Source organism: Synchiropus splendidus, chromosome 16 (assembly GCF_027744825.2).
Source record: "Synchiropus splendidus isolate RoL2022-P1 chromosome 16, RoL_Sspl_1.0, whole genome shotgun sequence".
Classification (NCBI taxonomy): domain Eukaryota; kingdom Metazoa; phylum Chordata; class Actinopteri; order Syngnathiformes; family Callionymidae; genus Synchiropus; species Synchiropus splendidus.
The window spans coordinates 8,290,907-8,312,147 of record NC_071349.1 but is presented as its reverse complement, the minus strand read 5'-3'; the positions used below and the strand labels follow the sequence as shown (position 1 = coordinate 8,312,147).

Here is a 21,241-nt window from a genome sequence, read left to right as displayed (position 1 = left end):
TCGACAGTTATTATATTATATGTCAATGAAATTATACATTTTTTTCTCTTAAATTTGCATGAATATGAAATCATGACTGACATCTAGTGGTGACAAAACTGAACGTCAACTCAAGGCTGGCTGAAGAAAGCATTTATATTAACAAAGATAGCTTTATGTGACAGATGACCAGGACAACATATGTATCATAGACCCGTGGGCGTGAGCATTTGGATCAGTATTAAGGTGACCCACATAAGGGGTCGTAAGTTTTAATCAATCTGCATTATTGTGCAAAACTTGTGTCATTAAAGGATCAAAGGTAAATTCCATGAAGTATTCACTTTTGACTCAAGTGTGTGAAGGAACACTGAGGTGTAAAACACCAGTGAAATAAAGTCCGTCGGGTCGGGGAAGCGTTAGTGATGATTGTTAGCAGTTTTATTCAGCTACTTTCATACCAATGTACATTCGGATGCAGCCACAGTCTTCGGGTCGGCATGTAACAGTAAAGCCACAGCAGAACAACAAGTACGTCACACAGTACACACCACCTATCCTTGCTTTTTGACCAGCCTACTCAATGGGACACATAAAGCTTTCAAAGGTTTGAATGTATGGTTTTCTCCTTACAGTAAACAACACAAGCCCACATGTATTACCACACTTCAAGTGCCATCAGCGGTTCAGCTATCACATGGGATGTATTCTAGGAGTCCAACATGCTTCGACAGTGGAGTCCTCACCTGCTCAGTACAGGGTCATCGGTCAAACTAATTCATGCAATAATCATTTCTGGGTCTTGTGGGTCTTCTTTCTGGGTTCTGGTGCATCAGGAACTAGAAGGAAGGAAGTAGAGCCAAAGTGACTGAACCGCTTCAGCAGTGGTCTCTTTGCTTCTTCCTCTCTGGTTGTTAGAACTCGATCTTGCAGGCTGGGAAGGTTTCGTCCTGCATGGCCACGGTGCTGTTGGAGCCCAAGACGATGATCTCCAGCTCCTTCTGCTGCTCCAGGGTCTGCTGGTACCACTCCTGCATGCACACTGACTCGAACGTTGGGATCACCGTCACCTGCAGTTGCACACAATTATTAGTGAGGCCAATATGCTTATACCATGGCAGTGCAAACTCAGAATCTCTCACCAGAATTTTAACAAGCTTATTCAATAGAAAATATAAATCCCAATTAATTGATATATATACATATATATATAATTTTCATTATTTCAGCATTGATTTAATCTTAAATGTATATTTAAAAATCAACAATTTTTTTAGGGATTGTAATCTGAATAAAGGGACTGTTTGTCTGATCTAATTTAATCTAACTGTCCAGTTCCCTTATGAGCCACTTGGGGGCGCTCGTTCACTATTGACCACGTTTGGTTTCTCGAGTATATTTTCTCACCGTTTTTGACTGAACATTTCCCTTATGCTTAAGTCTTATCTAACCTGTATAGCCTCAGACCAGGCGGACTTCCCCTCCAGCAGGGAGTCAAGATGGCTCCTGAGAAGCTCCTCCCTTTCTGCACTGTCACCACTGATGATGTAGCAGGAGGAGCGAACACATCTGAAGAAGTCCACAGAGACCGTCGGGGAGGAGGCTCCGGAGGGGATGTAGGCCAGATCCACGAACACGCTGAAATCTTCCGCACACGAGGAGGATTCTGTAAAGCGAGACGAGAGGCTGTTAACTGCACTCTGGTTCAGCATGGATGAAGGAGGCTGACCTGGAGAGGGTGAGGATTTAGCTGGTGCTGATCTGGTGCTGGAAGTGCGTGTTGGTGCACTGCTGTCCTTTTTGATCTTTGTGACTCCGCTCAGGTGTTTGGTTCTTCCCGAGCCTGGTTTCTGAGGGCCGTCCACAACCTGAAGTGATGGAGAGTAAACGTGACATGAAGAGCTAACATCAAGAAGGAAAACGTACCCCATTTTTTTTCACTCGGACACTGGTGGACGTCGCTCTCTTCCCGTCCGAGTCAGACAGGGGGACAGGCATGGTGGTGTCTGGGTGAGGGGGTAGCGGCGGGCTGTCCCTGAGCGGAGCTGGGGGAGGATCAGGTGGGAGAGCCTGACTGGCTCTCAAGTCACGGGGCGAGTTGGTGGGCTCGCTGCAGGAATCCTCCTCATCTGAGTCCAGGACTCCGTCTGCCGTCGTGGAGGGGAAGTCCTCGGTGCAGGGCGGGGCGTTGGTCTCACTGGGGGACATGTCCTTTTGGTGGTTGTTGTTGCTGCTGTGGAGATGTGAACCAAAGGCCCCTTTGGAGGCCTCACTGGCTCCACCAGAGTCCAGCGCTTTGAAGTGTTTGAACTCACAGGGAGACACCAGGCACAGGTCCACATCATGAGTGGAAGCACCAAAATGAAGTGAGGCAGGAGCTGGAGGGCGCCCCATCTCAGGACCTAAAGAGCGCGGTGGCTTCTTAATGGGCAACACATAATGGCCGCCATTCGAGTGAGAGAGGTGGACGCTGTCTTCAGTCTCTCGGTGGCTCACGGAGGATGGTCCTTGTTCCAGGGACATGGAAAGCGACTCGTCCACTTCTGTGGACTGTGGAGAGCTGACCTCCGCCGGCATCGAGTGCGTCGTGGTCGTAGCCACGGACGGAGACCGATCTGTGGCGGCTTCTTTCAGCGGACCCAGAGACAAGAAACTGAGGTGCTTCTCTCTCGGAGCAGGGTGACCCTCCGGAGCACTCTTCGGTGGCAGCACGACCTGCCCTTCGCTCTGCTTTGTGGAGGCCTGGTTCACCGTGCTTGACTCGCTGCTCATCTCTGGCCGACTCATAGCGCTCCTGTTGCACCACACGTCATCTGGGGACAGACAGTAGGGGGTGTGGCCGGCACTGTTGGGCCTGGACTCTGGGGACGCCTGCTCCACCGTCCGCTCATCCGCGCTGGCGTGGTTCTCCGGAGACGACCGTGACGATGGGTTGCTCCTCAAAGCCCCATCCAGGAGCGTATACTCAGTCGGGGTCAAGTCCAGCTGAACTGTCCGGTCACTTTTTGGCACCTTGTTTAAGGGAGATGGGAATCCCATCACTCTGTCTGGCTTGGCAGCGAGTCTCTCCTGCTCCTGACCCTCAGACTGCACCTCTTCAACATCACCTCTTTTCACCCCTGAACAGAGTGAGACTTCCTCTTTCATCTTGTCTTCCTTACGTCCCTCTGTGGTTTGCAGCTTCTCCACCTGAGACCCCTCTTCTCCAGAGGCTCCCTCCTTGAGTTTCGGGATGTCACCTGTCATGTCTTTAGGTGTTGCAGAGACGGAAGGTGTTCCCTGGGATCCTCTTCCAGCTTTGAGACTCTCCTGCTCCGAGTCTTCACTCGTCTTCCCTCTCTTTGTAGCGTCATTAGTCTTTGATGCCTTTTTATCGCGGCTTGCCTCAGTCCCGGACGGCTTCTTCGCTTTCTTCACACCTGCCTTTGAGTCGTTCTTCACTTCTTTTTTCATCTTAGTTTCGTTTTTTTGTGTGACAGGGGAAGCTTCTTTCTTCGACTGGTGGTTCCTCGCCACTCCGTTTTCCTCTTTCTTCGCGGTGCCTTTCTTTAAAACATTCTTGTCTGCCGACTTTTGCTTCCTACCACCTTCCTTTGAAGTGTTTTTTTCAGCCCCATTCATCAGCTTCCCCTTCTCCTTCACTGGCGTCTCCTTCAGTTTGAGAGTCACTTCTTTGCCTTGCACTCTGCCGCTCTCCTGGCTCTGCATCTGCTTCCCTTCCAGCTTCTCCAGGTCCTCAGTGGTTACTGTTGGTTTTTGAAGAAAGGGGAGGGTCTTCAGCTTCTCAAGCCCCTGCAGGAGCTTGGCCTGCGGTGTCGTGCCTGGGAACAGCACCCGGACCACCTTCTCCTGGGGACACGCTGGGAGCCACACCAGCAGTGCAGACACCGAGGTCAGGGCGGTGAGAGGGAGAGCCTGGGAACCAGACGCGCCGACATCCGGCCACTTTTCAACAAAATTCTGATACTCCTGGCTGTTTTTGCTCGGGCTCAGGATGTACAAGTCCAGCTGACCCACTCCCATCTTTTGGAACAGCGTAACAGGCTCCATAGGTCCCGTTCGAACCATGGGCTGTGGCTTGATGTTCAACTTCTTTAACAGCTGCAGGGTGGAAGCCGCCTGCTCTGAGCTCCTGAGAGTGGTGTCCTTGCCTGAGCAGCGACAAAAATATGAATTATTAAAATCCGTCTCTCTGACACTTTACATCCCGACCCTGTGGAACATATGACCACCTACTGTTTTAATAGGCTGTATCTCAGACTCCGCCCATCCAAATGTCTTTCAGGCCCCGCCCTTGTGAGGAGCTCCGTAACAACAACATGCGCACACTACACGCTGTCAGCCTGGAAACTACTCACCGAACATCAGCATAAAAAAGATTCGCTTAGCATGTACATGTATTTATTTTATTTATTTATATTGTGTGTATGTGTTCTTTGCACTTGAAATAGTCAAGTGAAGCATATTTGGTTAAAGTCATTGCAGCCTGGAGCTTTATTTTTTTAGGCTAAAAACATATCATGTTGTTCCAGAACCATAAATCATTGCGACTTTCACTATAATTTTTTAAAAACTGCTGCAACAACCAAAAAAATCATCAGACGTTACTCACATGGTTGTTGTTCCACCTGCAACCTGTTGGGGGCGTTGAAAAACACAACTCCCAGTTCTGGAGAGATGAGTCTCCTGGATGGATCCTCTGGTTGAACAGGATCGAAGAAGAAACAAAACATTCTGGTTGATATAAAAGCCAGCCGTGTGTCTCTGGGACTCGAACTCTGTACCTTTGATGTCAGAACTCAACTCCATCTCCGCCACTTTCCTCTCCAGGAAGGTGTTGACGCCGGTCAGATTTTCCGTCCCGATGTGTGTCAACAAAACTGCGTCGATGCGATCGAGGTGTCGCACTAGCTTCCAGAAACACGCTTGCGGGTCAGAACCGCCGTCAACCAGCACGGTGAAGCCGTTGATGGCGAAGAAGGCACAGTCGCCGCGGCCGGCGGGGAACACATAGCAGCAAGGCCGAGACAACTTAAGGAAGCCAACGGTGGTTGGAGGGGGCAGGAGCTCGAAGGGAGATGAGGGGCACAGGACTCCGGACACCAAGGAGGTAAACTCCTCAACTGCCGCCATGGTCGGATGCACCAGTGGGGGGTTGACGCTGACAACAAACGGAACCTTCAGCGGCTGGTTCAAGAGGGTCGACTTCCACTGACCGCCTTCCGGACAGCTGAGAGTCAGGTGGAGCTTGGAGGATGGAGATGAAGAAGCATCTTGGTCTGTTGTGAACTAAAGAGAGACCATCAGTCACCCAGCTGCAATATTCCTCGCGATTAACAGTCACTGTGAATCTCTCAGACACGGCTTCATGATGCAGTGAAGAGTGAAAAAACGTGACGTTGTTCACCGCTTCTGTCAGGGCCTGTTTCAGCTGGTTCGGTGAGAAGATTCCCCGCTGCAGAACCAGCGCTCCGCTCTCCTCCAGACTCTCACCAGTCAAGATCAACAGCTTATGACATGATTCTCGGGACAGCAGAGCCGAGACCTGAAGAGGACACGTGACCTCTTTAAACCCCAGGGAGAGACCTGCTTGTTTGGAACCCTAAAATAAAGCCAACGGTGTACGGAGCTTAACCTCGTATCTCCAGCCCTCACCTCTGAGCGAACCTGCTCTGGCTGTGGACTGATCAGCACCTGGATGTCCAACACTCTGCCATGATGGCGGAGACACTTCTGTCCTGCGGAGACAGGGAGGAGAGGAGGAACTCATCGAGAACATTCTGGGACGAGAGCGCCTCGGAAGCATGCAAGCGAAGCAGAAAGCAGGTCAGATGAGTGACACGGACTATTAGCGATGAAAGGATTGACTTTCAAAGTGAAAAGGAGGAAGTAAGAGGAGTGGAACAGCTGAGTCAGAGGGACGAAAAGAGGAGGAGATGCCAGGCTCACTCCAGCCTCAGACGTCCAGCAGCGCTGAGTGCACGGCTGCACTCACTCAGGCACGAACAACTCTCTCTCAAATTCATTATGGTTGACTTCAATTGATAAGTAAATGAAGTGATATTAGCACAGTGGAGCAGCGGAGAGTCCTGCAGCTCAGTCCTGCATCAGGTTTCTCAAGGTTTTGGACTGAACCCGGGTCTTTTCTCAGAGCTCCTACAGAGGTTGGTGACTTGCTGCAGGTCTGAGTGCGTCAAGCCCCGCCCCTTACCCCGAGTAGATGGGATAGGCTCCAGGCCTGTGTGACCCCATTAGAAAAAGCATGTTTTCTTCTGAATAGTATGAAAATAAAGTCATTATTCATTAAATCCCATGTTTAACACAAGGAACATAAATTATTAGTGTTTAAAAGTGTGTATTCACCAACCGTGGTCCAGTTTCTTTCTATTTTGTCGCAGTAACATATGTCAGTCATTGTCGACCCACTGACCTACAACCCCAATTGTACATCCAGTGGCGCACAGAATGGGGAGATCACAGCCTGCTGTCCTACTTAGGGGGTACAGCAGGAGCCTGCAGGTCCATATGAAAGGCTGGTAACAGTCATATCAAAACACTGAATTCTGGAGAGCTGGTCTTGCAGTGTTTGCAGAAGCGCACACCCTTGTTAACAATAAGCCAACTGCTTCCTGACTTTCCCTCTTTCCTTCCTTCCTTATACCCTCCTCGGCCCAGACTCCCAGTCTGCCTCACGAATGTGGATCTAAAGGAGGCAGTTGTGAATCCTACCTGCTCCTTTGAAGGAGGCTGTGTGGTGAGCGAGGAACTCCTGGAGATAAGCGCCGACGTTACACGAACTCAGATCCACGTCCCAGCTCTGAATCCCTGCAGACATGACAACACACCCCTTAGTTAACAGAAATGTACGCTGCTTCTTTCATTTCTTGTATTAGTTCATTTCTTGTATAAGTATTTCAGTCATAAAATTCAAGTTTCATTGATGATTCTTTCTTCTGTCTTTCAACTGAACAGCCCCTGATGTTTCATGTCTCAGGACACAATGTGGCCACATAGGACATTAATGTTTTTTGCTACTTTGTCCTGTAAATTGTTGCGAATTATTCTACCTTTATTGAAGATAATACCGACTACCTCAAACCTCCCATCCAGATTGAAACATCCTAGGTGGATGATCAGTCAGTTATAGAACCCAGACAGCCTGGTCTTTTGTTACACAGACATTAGAGAATTGGCTGCACGCATCCCTTCAAATACACAACTTATTGTGCACGGCTGTGTTCATGACGTCGGTGCTATAGATTGTGCCCACAGTGGGCATGTGATGACGACAACCGCTGGATTATTTCAGAGCCTGAAACCTGAGGATTATCTCAGACTCTCTATCATCTCAGTAATGGTGACAGCCTGTGGTTCCCCGCGCCTTTGATTTCGACTGCTCGCTGAACGGAAACCCATTGTAGAATGAAGCACAAGACTGTCCGCCTCGTCCTTCACTGCTGACGGGATTAACACTCAGACACAACAATGGGCCACTGAGGCCGGAGAAAGTGCTGCGCCTTGTTCATCATGTTGCGTTTATGGAGAGCGTCATTGCATAATAAACAGAGGCGAAGCTGTAACCATGATAACACGCGTGGACGATGACGCGCCCAGGGATGAATCATCTCACACCGTCCCGCTCACTTCATCACCACCATCATCCGAGCATTATTGTCTAACCCGTTATGTTGCGGGAGACATTCTTACCTCGCTGGATGTCGCTGCAGACGAGTCCCGTGTGAGCGGCTCGAGTCGTGCGTCCCACAACGATGAGGAGCGAGCGCCTCCGGGGGCAGGAGTGGAGGTCCGCGGAGGCAGCGGGCTCCTCCTGGTCCTCCCTCCTCAGCAGCAGCCGGCCGGACGCCATCTTGGCCGTGACGTCACTGAGCGGAGCTGTGCAGGAATGCAGCATCAGTGAGGGAGAGGGTCACTTCTTCGTGATGAGAGGAGACCCGGGATCTTCAATGCTTTCTTCTGAGCTGTTTGTTTTTCCTGAAGGGGCAGGACAGGAATTCTACTTCCACTGGTTCCAAGTACTACTAATACTTCCTGCCACCACCGCTACTTCCACGGAATCATCACTATTCATATTCTGAAATGATCAGAAGTAAATAAAATCTGACACAAATTCAGATCCAAATTAGTGTGTTTACATCTATTTTCAATTAATCCATTCAAAGAAAAACGTTTTATTTTGTGTGAATTTATTGGATTCAGTCAGTTGAACACCATATTGTCTGGGATAAGTTTCATCCATTACACTCGTGTTTTATGGGAATATCTGTGGGTATTTGACTGTAGTAGAACTAGGTGACAAATGCAGTCACACTAATGCTAATATACATTTAACCAACATGTTGCAATTTTGAAGTATTTTTTTATTTATTTTACAAACAAGCCATAAGAACCAGACGATCATTTGGGTCAGTGTTACCAGGGTCACCAACCGTTTGCAACTGTGAGCTACTCCAAGGGCACTGTGTTACCCAAAAGGTGACCATCATTTGGGACCACACTTCTGAAATAACTTAACATATATTGTGGTGGATGTTCAATGAAAATACTAGAGATGAATAAGCTAAAACTGCTTGGCTGATTTTGTAGCTCCTGCGGAGTCTGTTTCATTGTTTTGACTTATACTACTATTTTCTCTGAACCAAATTCATTCAAAAAAGGGGGGAAAATAGGTTCTATTGTCTTTTTTAATTGACCAGCTTCCATAGAAATCAAACAATCAATTAAAAACATGAACAAAAAAAAACAATTCTAGACAAACTAGAGGAGCACAGACACCAACGACACACATTTTGGTTTGCAGACAGAACGTCACGCTACATTTAAAGATGAAGGAGTCAAATACACTTTGATGTTTACAGAACAGCAACAGATGTTGATCTACACGGAGACACATGGAAACCCTGTGGATTTTACAAACACTTCAGCACATAAAAGTTACACGTCGTCCCTCGAGGGCAGCTGCACAGCGTTCCGATGCGAGCTCCTTTCCGCATAGCACACGGCTCCCCTGCATCACACTGACAGGAAAACGCAAATGATGACCAACATAGACCTTTGTCCAGCCATTTACTGGTTTAATATGTAGCTTAGAAACCAATAGTGTTGTCACACATCTTGTATATTAACTAACTTATCTATTTGTTCTGACAATTAAATATTCCTTGTGACTTTCCTAATATACAATAAAAGCTATATGTATTATTTAGCAATTCAATTTCTCAACTTTTAGTTACCTTACTGACTGTTTCATGCAAATTTGGACATTATTTTTTTACTCACCGAAGGCAGCCAGCCCAGCTTTTTCTCAGAGGGCATCTCTTTGCTCCTCAGCTTCTCCAGAACTTCTTGCAAAGCATCAATCTGTAAAAAGTCTGATTTACATCCTCTGTAATCCTAACATTTCTTTGAGATAAATGGTGGGGAAAAGAAGGTCATGACATGAAATGGAAAAAAAAATCAATTTAAAAAATACAATTAACTTGTCAAAATAATAGACTGAAAAATAAACCAAAATAGTATGAACAAATATGTTTGTTTTATGAAAGAGCAACAACAAAACCTGGCCTAGTTCAGGGTTCTTCAATACAGAATCTCTCACCAGATCTTTTTCCTGCTGAGCCTTGATGGTGTAGTCCAGTGAGCGCGTCTCCAGAGACGAGTCCTCTGCACACACCAGCCACAGGTAGGTGCAGCAGCAGGTGGCAGCAAGGAGAGTCCGGGCGTTGACCATCATGCAGGCAGAGGTGAAGAAGATTTGGAGTCTGGTTCAGGCTGTGGAAGTCCTCTGGAACTCTTCCGCCTTTTTATAGAGCCGGTGTCGACATCAGCAGCCTCTGAAATATTGATGGGAGCGTTGGCTTGGCTGTCGACGGTCGCCACCTTACTGTCTGAGATTACCGGAAGGAGATGAAAGTATAACACAGAGGTGCAGAAGAACACGTCTGAGACACTCATGAACGACTGCTCTCATTTGACCTCACACATCACTGGACAGTCAGGCACAAATCCTCATGAGGGTTGATTGGGTAAAGTGAACCTCTGCCCTTCCATCATTGTCCCATCATTAATTTAGACTCATGCCGTCTCGTTCCAATAAAGCAGAGAGCAGAACTCACGTTGACCTGCGTTGACACCGATCTGTAGTCACCCCCCAATTTCCTCTGAACCAGCTCGATCCAGAATAGGAGTAAGAGGTCATGTCCTGATCATGTAATCATCGACCTGTAGCTTTACGGCCTGATGAGGGTGCTAACATTCTCTGCAGTGGACCGCGACGCCTCCAGCAATACTGTATTTAACATTATTATTATTGTTGTTCCTGAATGTAAAAACAAACAGAAGAATCCATGCAGCAGTCTTTGTGTGTCTATGCAAAAAATTACAAAATAGCAACATAAAATGGGACTTATAGTATTCGCAATATATTTTGCCTAAAGTATTCAATATCCAATGGCATACATTTACAAAAAGTACTGAATATAGCATGGCCTAATACGCAGCGCTTTGTTGTACTGACACCTCCGAGCCGCAAGAGGCCAGTACTTGCTCATGCGGAGAGCCGGAAGTTACAGATGCAGCGAGCGGAAGTTTATAGTTTAGCCTGTTAGCACGTTTATCAAACATTAACCTCCTCTGCACAGCTTCTCTACCGTTGAACAAACGAAGCCATGTCGGAAAGAAAAGTATTGAACGTGAGTAGAAACTACCATTTTTTGCTTGTATATCAGACTTTAGTTTGTGGCGGCTGCTTTGCAGTTTTACTCACCAACGTTCCTTCCCGTCTACAGAAATACTACCCGCCGGATTTCGATCCAGCTAAAATCCCCAAACTAAAACTCCCTAAAGATCGACAGTATGTGGTCAGATTGATGGCACCGTTTAATATGAGGTATGTATTTGATGGTGGAGTGTTTTACTTGAACACTTGCTCTGGTGGTAACGTCTGCTCCTTCGTAACCGACAATAAAACAGCTCTCATCCTATAAGGATTTAATATTTGCGGCAGGATTCGGTGTAAATAATAGTTGCTTTTCTTTTCAGTACTGGAAACAACCTACACAATGTCATGACCACTTGTTATTCACATTCTTCAATATGCAGTAGCTGCCTGAGGGGGTGTGATGTTAATTTCCTCATCGTTCAGTTTGGACCAATATTTTCAGTTTCATCTAAGACTGACCTCTGACAGTCTGACGTGTAGCTTGGTATTATGGACTAGTATAGGGTGATTGTTGTCACTGCTCTTGTGTGTCTTGCTCTGCTCTTTTCCCCCCCGACTTACCGGACATGATTCAACGATTGTTGCTGAACAGTTCAAATGACCTAAAAATGAAAAGAGCAAGTGCACGCTGAGGTTTTAGTTGTGCGTCCTGTGTGTGGGAACGTAAATGATTTAAAGGAAGAGCTAAATGTTGATGATGTTGAGTCAAGTTGAGTCATCTGTGCATCTCTGTGTTTTATTGACATTACCGACAGTGGTAGTGTTTAATGTGATAGATGAGATGTGCCAAAAAACAAAGTGATCAGTCACATTATGTTTCAGGTGTAAAACATGTGGTGAGTACATCTACAAGGGGAAAAAGTTCAACGCACGTAAAGAGACCGTTCAGAATGAGCTTTACATGGGGCTGCCAATTTTCCGATTCTACATCAAGTGTACACGTTGTCTTGCGGAGATTACTTTCAAGGTGAGTAAGGACTTCTATCAGCATCTGTTCTTCAACATGTCTAATGTTATTTCTGGATGGAAATAGACTGATCCCGAGAACACGGACTACGCCATGGAGCACGGCGCCACCAGAAACTTCCAAGCAGAGAAGCTCATCGAGGAGCAGGAGAAACGGGTCCAGCAGGAGAGAGAGGACGAGGAGTTGAACAACCCAATGAAGGTTTGTGTTTAAACTTCAGGTGCCAGCTGATCACCGTCTTAACTGGATCCTACTGGTCCAAACAGGTGCTGGAAAACCGCACACGGGACTCCAAAATGGAGATGGAGGTGCTGGAAAACCTTCAGGAGCTGAAAGACTTGAACCAGAGGCAGGCTCAGGTGGACTTTGAGGGGATGATTGACCAGTACAGAGAGTTTGAGAAGAGGGAGCGAGTAAGAGAGAAGGAAGAGGACGAGAGAGAACTCAAGTAGGCACTTGGGCTTCATGGTAAACTTCAACTGGACGTCCAGAGTCGTGTACTATGCCTCATTGTTTTACAGGGAGATGTTGGAGTGCGTGCAGGTGAAAAGACTGAAGGACCCAGATTCAGAGGAGGAAGAGGAGAGCAGCAACAGGAAGCAGCTGAAGAGGTCCATTCCTGAAAATCCAACAGACATCCTCACTGCCGACCAGCCAGCAGAGGCACAGGTGACGCTGCCTTTTCTTCAGGGAGTTTAACTCCAGCTTCAGAGTCGGTTGATAATTTTAGGCTGAGATTTCATCGTACTTATTTCCTCAGGCGAATGGAGGAGTCAAAAAGCCAAAAATCGAGAGCTGGGAGCGTAGTGTGGGCTCCCTGGGGGCTGCTGGTGGTCTAGGAGCGCTTGTCAGAAAAAAGACATCATCTTCATCACCAGCTACAGCCACCAAAGCCAGCGCTCCACTGGTTTCTCCTGTCAGCTCATCACCAGCAGGTAACCGCGGTAGTGGATGCTCCCATCTCAGGTTTAGCTGCAGCCGTTCTCATCATTTTTTCTCCTCACAGTGGTGAAGAAGACTCCCAGTCATGACCCAGCACCTGCTCCCTCACAGAACGGGTCGTCCTCTCTCAGCCTGCTGGGCGCTTATTCAGACAGTGACAGCAACGACAGCGAGTAGCGCTCAAGCACTGCTCATGGACTCGATCTGGTGTTGCACCTATTTTGGCTCCTGGAAATGCATTTGTAGATGTCAAATTCAGGATCTGTGTAGAGAGTTGTGGCACTGAAATGTAAAGGTTTCTCCTGGTATTTGTATGATACAATTCAGGCAAACATCAGTCCCTCTGTGTAGAGGGCAGGCTGTCTCCTCAGTTTGCTCCACATTGTACACACCTCCAGTACTTTGAGTTGTGAATGTCCTGAATTCCAATACTGTCAGGAATAGCTTCATCCCAATATCTGAGTATCATCCAGTGATCATGAATTCAGCTCATTAAAGTCATTTTTTCTGTTTGTCAACTGTTGTTGTTACATCAAAACAAGAGCTTCAAGATGAGAGCGCAACCGTTTATTGTGACCTTCTTTAGTGATTTTTTTGAGTCGTCTGAAGCAGTGTTTTTTAACCTCTTTATAAGCCGCGGCTCACTATTTATTTATTCAAAGTCTGAAGCACACCACAAAAGGAACCTCAGCCAATGTGTAATTGTGCTTTGTTGAATGTTTCATAGAAAATCCCTTACTAAGATTACTGTTATGGTGTATTTGCAGAAACTAATTCCAGAAAATTAATTTGTGTAAAAATGTTTCCAGAAAGGGGTGGGCAATATGGCAAAATACACCATGTATTAATGTATTTTAAATTACTGTTCATGTGTTTTTTGAGACTGACTTGCAACTTTCTGACAATTTAGGCTAAAGAACTTCTAGTTTGGAGAATTTCTTTCACATTCTTTGCCTCCGTTTACTTCGTCACTACAGTTATTCATTCACTCTTCTCATGTTGGAGGGCATTTTGTTCACTTCTGCATTTAGTTTTTAGCCAACTTTTAACCAACGACGCAAACGACCGTAAATACAGTTTTGAAGTCAGCCGTCAAGTAAGCCGTTAGCTTACGGGTCTGACGGCGTGGAACAATCCATCACACTGTCGAGACGGTGTGTGGTCAAGTTAGAGGCACATCAGGTTTAAAAACAACTAAAGGTCGCGCACTTGGACGACTGAACGCTTCAACATAGATCTATAGTGTATAGAAGGAATGTGAGCGGATCCTGATCCACTTCAGCTCCTCACGTTGACAGAGCGTCAATATGCTCCAGCTGTTAAAGATTTAATGTCAACCTATCGCCGACCTCTATCTCCGGACCGGACAAATGAGGTGAAACTGGTTCATTTCCCGAGGCACACAGGTTGAACAAACATTGATATTATATTATAAACATTAAAAATCGACCCATTTAATTCCGATTATTAATTTTGGATAGAAGAAAAAAACATGTATATGATTTTTCGTTTTGAAATTAAAACTGAATAAGTTTTACTCTCTTACAGTGAAATTCCAGTGAGAAAAAGATACACTGACCGGTGTGTAGATACACATCCTCTATGAAAACACTGTTGCATATAGATCACATAATATTCTAAGCGATGTTAAGGTGTTCTGAATGACATCGTCCCAAGAACAAGCGACGCTCCTCCCCCTTTCAATCACGACCGTTCGCTCCGCGGTCCGGTCCTGCTAACTCTGGCGGACCGAACCTGCCTGTCCGAGCGGCTCCAGCCATCACTTCCATCACTTTCTTCTGGACCCATCTTCAGTGCAAAACGCCGGATGGTCACCAGAGGAATCGAGCGTGAAGCCGTCAATGCGAAGAAAGCGGGTGAGCTGAGAGAAGCTGCAGCAGCTAACTGTGCTAACTTAGCTTTGGCCCATTGACACCGGTCTCTGCAACTTTTCCGTTGACCCCATAGATTACAGTGCTTTGGTAAATGCGAAAAATAAATCTAAAGCCAGTTCTAGTGCCACAGAAATGTTTGTGGAACGCGGTTCCCTCAAGCTATAAATAGTTATTGCAGCGGCTAGCTGGTTAGCATAAACAAACAATGTTGACTGACCAGTGCAGATTTGTTGTGTTTTTCACTCTCGGAAATGAACAACAGTTACATATTTTTATCACACCGCCATAGCTCTATCTAATATTTATTTAATAAAAAAAAGCTGAACTCATAGCAGCAACTAACTTGCAGCTATGGTGGAAAACAGTTGGTTCACCAGACCGTTCTATTGTGTGTCTATATAAGTGACTTCTGACTTTTGGTTTCAAGTGACTGGCTTTAAAAACCTTAAAAGTGCCATGTGGAGTTCCTGGACTCACTGAAACGTGTCAGGATTGCTATATATATATGACCATGTTTATCTTTTTTTAAGATCCATGGCAAAGTGGCTGAAGGACTACCTCAACTTTGGCACCAAGCGTGACCCTCCTCAGCCCCCCCGGCCGGATTACAGCGAGAGTGAGATCCTTCGGGCCTACAGAGCTCAGAAGGAGCTGGATTTCGAGGATCCCTACCAGTGCTGTGATAAGGATCTCCCAAACGGCACCTTCACTCCATGTAGTACGACACTGAGCCTGCCCTCGTTCCCTGCATTCGGTTCACTGCTGCGTAACAGTCCAGAGGTAAGAGGCATGTTTCTCTTTGACTTATGATCACTGACATATTTGGCTTGATATTTGACTCAGCAGGTGAAAGTGGTTTCTCCCAAGCACAGACTAATAAAAGTGGACTCTCAGGAGTTTGGCCACAGCAAAACACAGCTGAGTCCGGTGACTATACACGAGGAGCCTGTAAGTCTTAGTTCTGCTAACCCTTTTTTGAATAGGTCGACCTCATTTTAAAGAAGCACCTGTGGCAAATATTCCAATTAAAAAATCCAGTCACTTTTATTCTCCACTGGTGCTTGTCTCCTCCCCAGGTGGTGCCTTCGGCCCCGGTAGCATCGGACGCTGACACAGATTACTCCGACCCGTTTGACGCCCGACCGGTCCCGAGAGTCAAATCAACTCGGGAACCCAAATCCTCCCCAACAGACTACTGCAGTTATATGGAGCCATTTGAGGCTCAGAGGATCATTTCAGGTAGATCAAGTTGTATGTTTATTTTCTCATGATGTATGACCACGACCCCTTCATTGTGACTGGCCGTTCAGGTTCAGGTTCAGCAGTGACACACATCTCTGCGTGACACCAAACTAACGCCATTGTGGCGCAGTTGCTTCCTTGCATGCGTGTACATTAGCATTTTTATTCAGGAAAAGTGCGGATTCTTTAATAGACGTACAGTATAATGGGCCTGATACCTGTCAGTAATGCAGAAAACTGGGCAAAAATCTGCTCGACTAAAGCTCAAAAGAACCAGCCAAGGGGGTTACAGGCCTCTTAATGAGAATATTTTTGGAAAATAGGTTTCATTTCCTCAAAATTAGTGGCACAATTCCAAATAACATTTTTGCCCCGGTCTCAGAAATGCACCACAGGAGCGGCAGATCCGGCAGTGGAGACGCAGGTCAGTTATATGACAATCCATATGAGGAGAAAACTCGCGGGACCCGGCGAGCGGCTCCTGCATCACACGTGCCTCAGTGGGCGGACGGTGGTCTTTCCCTGGTGGACAGCAGGGAGAGCCGCCTCCCGCAGAACGACGAGAGGCCGGCAGATGAGTACGACCAGCCCTGGGAGTGGAAGAAGGACAACATCTCCAAAGCTCTGGCTGGTAATCTGGACGATGAGGTTTATCTTCCACTTGGTTTTGAAACTAACTTATTTGTCCGACTGCAGTTCAGTTTGAGGGGGCAGAGCGAGAGCGCTCGCGTGTCCAGACAGAACAGATCCGACTTGCCAAGACAGGCGGGCCCATGTTTTCGGCAGATTCCACCACGCTCCGGCTGGTTGGTGATGCACTTCCTGTGTTGGGAGAGAGGGTGGATCCATATCTGCCGTTGGAGAGTCAAGTGTAAGAGCCACTGAATCTGTGAGCTTTCAAGCGGCTTATGAACAAAGTTAGGCCTGTGAACATGCCTTTTTGAGATAGTGGAAAAAGGCTCCATCTCGTGTTGCAATTGAAGAACTGCAATGGCGATATTCCTTTGCCCAGTGTTGGTATTGACGCGTGTGTTTACCACTGCCAGGTGGTACCACGGAGCACTGAGCCGAGCTGAGGCTGAGACTCTGCTCACGCTGTGCAAGGAGAGCTCCTACCTGGTGAGGAAAAGCCAAACCAGCCAGAACGACTTCTCCCTTTCGCTCAGGTACTTGTCACTCAGTTCGAACCGTGTGTGCATGCAGCAGAGTTCAGACCCACTGAAGTCCAGAGACTGGAACTCGAAGCGAAGACAGTCGCGTGACCTCACGTCGCTCAGAAAATAAGAAATGAATGGTTGTTTGAATTTTCACCGCCGGGTTATTAAAAACTCTTTAAGGTACAACGTGTTGCTTCTGCAGGAGTTGCAAAGGCTTCATGCACATGAAGTTCACACAGTGCGCCGACGGCCGCTTCGTGCTGGGGGAAAACAGCCCTCCCTTCTCCACCATCCCGGAGGTCATCCACTACTACACCACACACAAGCTGCCCATCCGAGGAGCCGAGCACATGTCCCTGCTGTACCCCGTCATCGTGCAGACCCTCTGATGCCCCCGCGTGTCCCTCAGTGCTACTGACGTACCCAAATACTGCGTTCCTCCCGCAACGCCTTCCAGCTCTGGTGCCACTCTTTCATTTGTCCATGACTTCAGTCAGTAACGGCAGCTAAGACGAGACTGGTGCCTGTGGATGAGCTGGCGCTCCATACCAAGAAAAACAATCACTCTCAGTGATGCACAGTGTTTTTAGGGTTCTGATACGAGGTCACTTTTACCTTATTTGTTTTCATCGTGGCAGAACAAAGCCAGGCATGTAAACCTTTACTAGAGCTAGATGGTAGCCCATGCAGTAGTAAATGTACACACTGTTATCCTCTTGAGTGTTCATGACCAAACGAGACCCCTGGACGGTGCGTCTGCTGAATGTTCCGATGCTGTCGCCGCTCAACTTGCTACGCGCGGAGGAACCCCCTCGAGCTGCTTGTGCCACACCTGACAGGACTCCTGCAATACTAGCTTCAGACCGCCGGTGTTTTACTGGAAGCTTGTGGCTTATTTACTGTGCTGTTTTATAAGGAGTTAAAATGTGTTGGAAAATAAAAGTGATGTCTGTTTCATAAATCTTTTCTTCGTTTTGTGTTCTGAAAAATCTTAGTCTTGTACTGAAGTATGTTCAAATGCAGAGTGATTTAACTTCAGCCTTGTTTGTTGTGAAATGTAATTTACTGAGTAATTATTTTCTGTTTTTTGTTTGTTGTTTTTAATTCTTTTTTCCCCTAATGTCTTTTTTTATGAAGGATGTGGGGGCACGAGATCGGGAGGCCAAAGACACTGCATATGGCCTGCAGGTTATAGGCTGGAAAAATGCACAGAAACTATTACCTGAAAAAGAAACATAAAAATATATTACTCAGGAAAACAGAAGTAATAACGACAAAAAACGAAGACAGAAAAATAAAGTACCCCGAGAAAAAAACGTTTTTTTTTATCTCGTGAATGCAATACATTTCCAAAGTCTCGCGATGCTTCCGGAACCTGAGGTTTTAATGGAGGAGCCTCGCCGGGTGACCCCAGTTGTCATAGCAACGGTCAGGTGTCACTTGTCTCCATAACAGAAGAAGACCCCGGCAGCTGTCCGACAGGTAAAGCTAGTTACGCCGTTTTCTTTTGAGGGAACATCGCAAACAGTAACCTGCAGCGACATGCACTTCTATTTATTTACATCTCCACCCTTCATTTCAGAATATACCTTTTAAAATTTGAGTCAGTTAGAAGATAAGTCAGTTTAATAGAACTTAATCTTCTATTTATTCTATTGTTCTTAATCGACGTAAAATATAGCAAAAGCAGTTCAGAAAAACGGTGCGTTTCAGTGCATTAATATTAGCTTGAAGCTCGAAAATCAAGTTTGATCAAATCTAATAATATATGAGACATGTTTTTTCAATAGTTGTTACATGCTATCGGGATGAAGCGTGCGGGCCTTTCAAAATACAGCATATTTCAAACATTCTTTTGCCGAGAAACATTTATTTCTGATCTGGTAATAATAAAGTTGATGTTCACGGATGTTTAAGCAGCGTTGTCATGACAACTCGGACGCAGCGGCTGGCTCTGCCCAAACCAAGCCTCCTCACACATCCGGACCGGTGAGTTTGCTCCACTTCATTCCCTCTTGTGGATTCCCGAACCTTCTCATGTGACCCACCTTTTGTTCTCCAGCCGGTCAGTTTACTGGCTAGACCGACTGCCGCCCAGAAAGACAGCCGGAACCACTCGGATAGGTACAGTGCGGTCTGAAAGCCATAAAATTAAATTTAATGCAATGCCTTACAATTCAATTTTCACTCTGGACGTGACCAAGCTTCTCCTCTGGCTCTGCATTCATGTCCCCACAGAGTTAAGCCCTAGATGGACTGAGCTCTGCAGAACCAGACGCTCCTTCGATGAAGCCAAGTAAATATCCCAGTGAAGCTGCGTGTGGTGTCAAGTCTCTCTGTTATAAGCGCCTCTTCTTAAGGATACAGTCACACCCACACGGCCATGGAGTTTATTTAAATTATCTTTATTGTGTTGAAGAGAACGTTTAAAAAAAAATGCTGATAATGTGACACTAAAAAGAATGAAATTTTACACACAAGATGGCGCTCTTTAGCAGCAAGAACTTAGATGCCGGTCGAGCTTCATCATCCAGACTCCTGTCTCCAGCTACTTACTCAGGCCGTCTCCCGTCTGGCCGGTGAGTCCGCGGGCGCTCCAGGCCGTGCCCTCGGAGCGGCTCTGTAAGCTGGCTCAACCCAAGACCCCGGCCGCGGGCTGGCAGCCAGAGCTCCCGCTGCTGACCCCAGTAAGTTTCCTCTCTCTGGTCCTGCACCGTCTGACTGGTGTGACGTGACACCAGGAGGCTAGAGAGAGACGAGCGCAGATCTGTCGCGCCAGAATTGGTAAAATAAATAAATAAAAAAAAAAAAAAAAAAAAAAATATATATATATATATATATATATATATATATATATATATATATATATATATATATATATATATATATATATATATATATATATAGCACCAGCAGGAATAGCTGTCGAACTCGATTCAGCCAATGAGATGATGGCCTACTGGACATGTGATGATGGTGTCCCACATGAACGTCACCAATAGCAACTGACCAGAGTGATGCTGTGGCTGTATGAACTCTTTACACAACACCTGTTGTGTCGCGTGTGTCAAGCGAACACCTGAAATATCTTAGGACGATCTCACTGGCTGGATCATGGCTCTGGGTCGATTGCTATCCCTCAAACTCCCGGATGTTAAAACTGGACTTTTTAATCTTTTAAAACAAGACACATTTTCATTCTAAATGTGCTAAAATGTACTGTATATATGAATCTATTTGATGCTCACAAAAGGCAAAAACATCAGGTTTGGTGAGACAGATTTATTTCCATTCGCCACTATTCTTCTTTTTTTTTTTTTTTAAATAAATTTTAACCAATGAAATGCCAGAGGATTCCAGACCCTTGTTGCCCGAGGGATCTGGATTATTTAGGGGCGGGTCAGATGTGGTTTAGAGGGACAAACTGCTGTGGTTTGTTGCCACTCTTCAGTCAAAAGTGACTTCAACAAACCTCCTGAGATGTTCCTGTAGCTGAGCAGAGCCACACAGACGGCCATGGCCTCCCCAAGAACTTGCCATCTCGCCCAACCCAAGAGGAGACAAGCTCTTTCTGATCTCATCCCGGGACCTGAAGCCAAGCCCTCTGGCACCTACAGAGCTTCCGCACACACCGAGCTGCTGGCCAGTGAGTGACCTGACTTTCATGTTGTGAAGCTCTGAGACTACTATGGCTTTGGTTTCTCCCAGGCCCAAAGCTCCAGCACCCCAAATACAGATGTGAGCGCTCGCCTCTCTGGCCCGTCTCCAGAGCCGCCAGGTCGTACACCGCCAGTCCCAGAGTGCTGGAGCTGTCCGGCCCCCGAGAGAGGAAGGACCCAAGCGAAGGTCAGGACACGGCCGCTGTCAGCAGGGCAGCCCTCTCTGCCAGTCCCTCCGCTCGCATACGTCAGCTCTCGCTGCCACTGCCACGAAAGTGCTCGTCTAAGTAGGACGGCTGCGACCTGGAGGGCCATCAGGTTCCACTGAGATCAGAGTGTCTTGGCCCGTCTGCACCTGTCCACCACACACTTGCTTTGTCTGAACCAGAGTGGAACTTCAGTTTGAGGTCAACACTCAGTAAACTAGTCCAAGGGTTATTGCTGCTTATCTGTCCACTCCTCATTACCTTTCTGCTTATCAACCTACCAAGCCCCGCCCCCTCTCCTTATCAACCCCAAATCTGGCCTCCTCACTCACAGCAGCTGATATCAGAATCAATCTAGGACAAGATGAACACGTAAACACGAAAAATGTTTTGCTTTTATTTTGTAAAAATGTTGTCATTTTGATTTTAGAAAAGTAAAAAGTCTTGAGTAAAACA

The 21,241-nt window shown here is 46.7% G+C and overlaps 5 protein-coding genes and 1 long non-coding RNA gene across 7 annotated transcripts; 4 read left to right on the top strand and 2 right to left on the bottom strand.

Annotated features, from left to right (window-relative positions):
- Positions 1-97: 97 nt before the first annotated feature.
- LOC128747518 (microtubule-associated protein 1S-like) lies at positions 98-7,850 on the bottom strand. The gene is made up of 10 exons (XM_053845449.1): positions 7,687-7,850; positions 6,709-6,804; positions 5,635-5,717; positions 5,387-5,524; positions 4,764-5,268; positions 4,592-4,678; positions 1,906-4,130; positions 1,709-1,847; positions 1,431-1,645; positions 98-1,049 (listed from the first exon to the last, which is right to left on the bottom strand). The coding sequence occupies exons 1-10, from the start codon at positions 7,844-7,846 to the stop codon at positions 894-896; spliced, it is 3,804 nt and encodes a 1,267-aa protein (XP_053701424.1). The 5' UTR covers positions 7,847-7,850; the 3' UTR covers positions 98-893.
- LOC128747520 (uncharacterized) lies at positions 344-4,711 on the top strand. Its single transcript, XR_008412683.1, has 3 exons — positions 344-510; positions 615-1,717; positions 1,803-4,711. It is a non-coding gene; the product is annotated as an uncharacterized LOC128747520 (long non-coding RNA).
- Positions 7,851-8,762: 912 nt separating the features above from the next.
- LOC128747624 (cocaine- and amphetamine-regulated transcript protein-like) lies at positions 8,763-9,756 on the bottom strand. Its single transcript, XM_053845623.1, has 3 exons — positions 9,596-9,756; positions 9,277-9,357; positions 8,763-9,014 (listed from the first exon to the last, which is right to left on the bottom strand). The coding sequence occupies exons 1-3, from the start codon at positions 9,728-9,730 to the stop codon at positions 8,907-8,909; spliced, it is 324 nt and encodes a 107-aa protein (XP_053701598.1). The 5' UTR covers positions 9,731-9,756; the 3' UTR covers positions 8,763-8,906.
- A 798-nt stretch (positions 9,757-10,554) lies between these two features.
- On the top strand, positions 10,555-13,307 carry yju2 (YJU2 splicing factor homolog). The gene is made up of 8 exons (XM_053845431.1): positions 10,555-10,688; positions 10,785-10,885; positions 11,540-11,684; positions 11,751-11,885; positions 11,951-12,132; positions 12,206-12,353; positions 12,445-12,619; positions 12,691-13,307. Exons 1-8 carry the CDS (start codon positions 10,665-10,667, stop codon positions 12,801-12,803), a joined length of 1,023 nt encoding a protein of 340 aa, XP_053701406.1. The 5' UTR covers positions 10,555-10,664; the 3' UTR covers positions 12,804-13,307.
- Positions 13,308-14,320: 1,013 nt separating this feature from the next.
- LOC128747409 (SH2 domain-containing adapter protein F-like) lies at positions 14,321-17,891 on the top strand. Of its 2 annotated transcripts, none has more exons than XM_053845284.1 (8): positions 14,321-14,503; positions 15,052-15,301; positions 15,368-15,469; positions 15,598-15,760; positions 16,146-16,394; positions 16,460-16,634; positions 16,810-16,929; positions 17,123-17,891. In XM_053845284.1, the coding sequence occupies exons 2-8, from the start codon at positions 15,056-15,058 to the stop codon at positions 17,307-17,309; spliced, it is 1,242 nt and encodes a 413-aa protein (XP_053701259.1). In that variant the 5' UTR covers positions 14,321-14,503; positions 15,052-15,055; the 3' UTR covers positions 17,310-17,891. The 2 variants fall into 2 exon arrangements, with proteins under 2 accessions (XP_053701259.1, XP_053701257.1); XM_053845282.1 differs by having other exon boundaries at positions 15,365-15,469.
- Positions 17,892-18,847: 956 nt separating this feature from the next.
- theg (theg spermatid protein) lies at positions 18,848-20,921 on the top strand. Its single transcript, XM_053844611.1, has 5 exons — positions 18,848-18,909; positions 18,983-18,985; positions 19,469-19,607; positions 20,413-20,566; positions 20,629-20,921. The coding sequence occupies exons 1-5, from the start codon at positions 18,848-18,850 to the stop codon at positions 20,868-20,870; spliced, it is 600 nt and encodes a 199-aa protein (XP_053700586.1). The 3' UTR covers positions 20,871-20,921.
- The last annotated feature ends 320 nt before the right edge of the window (positions 20,922-21,241 follow it).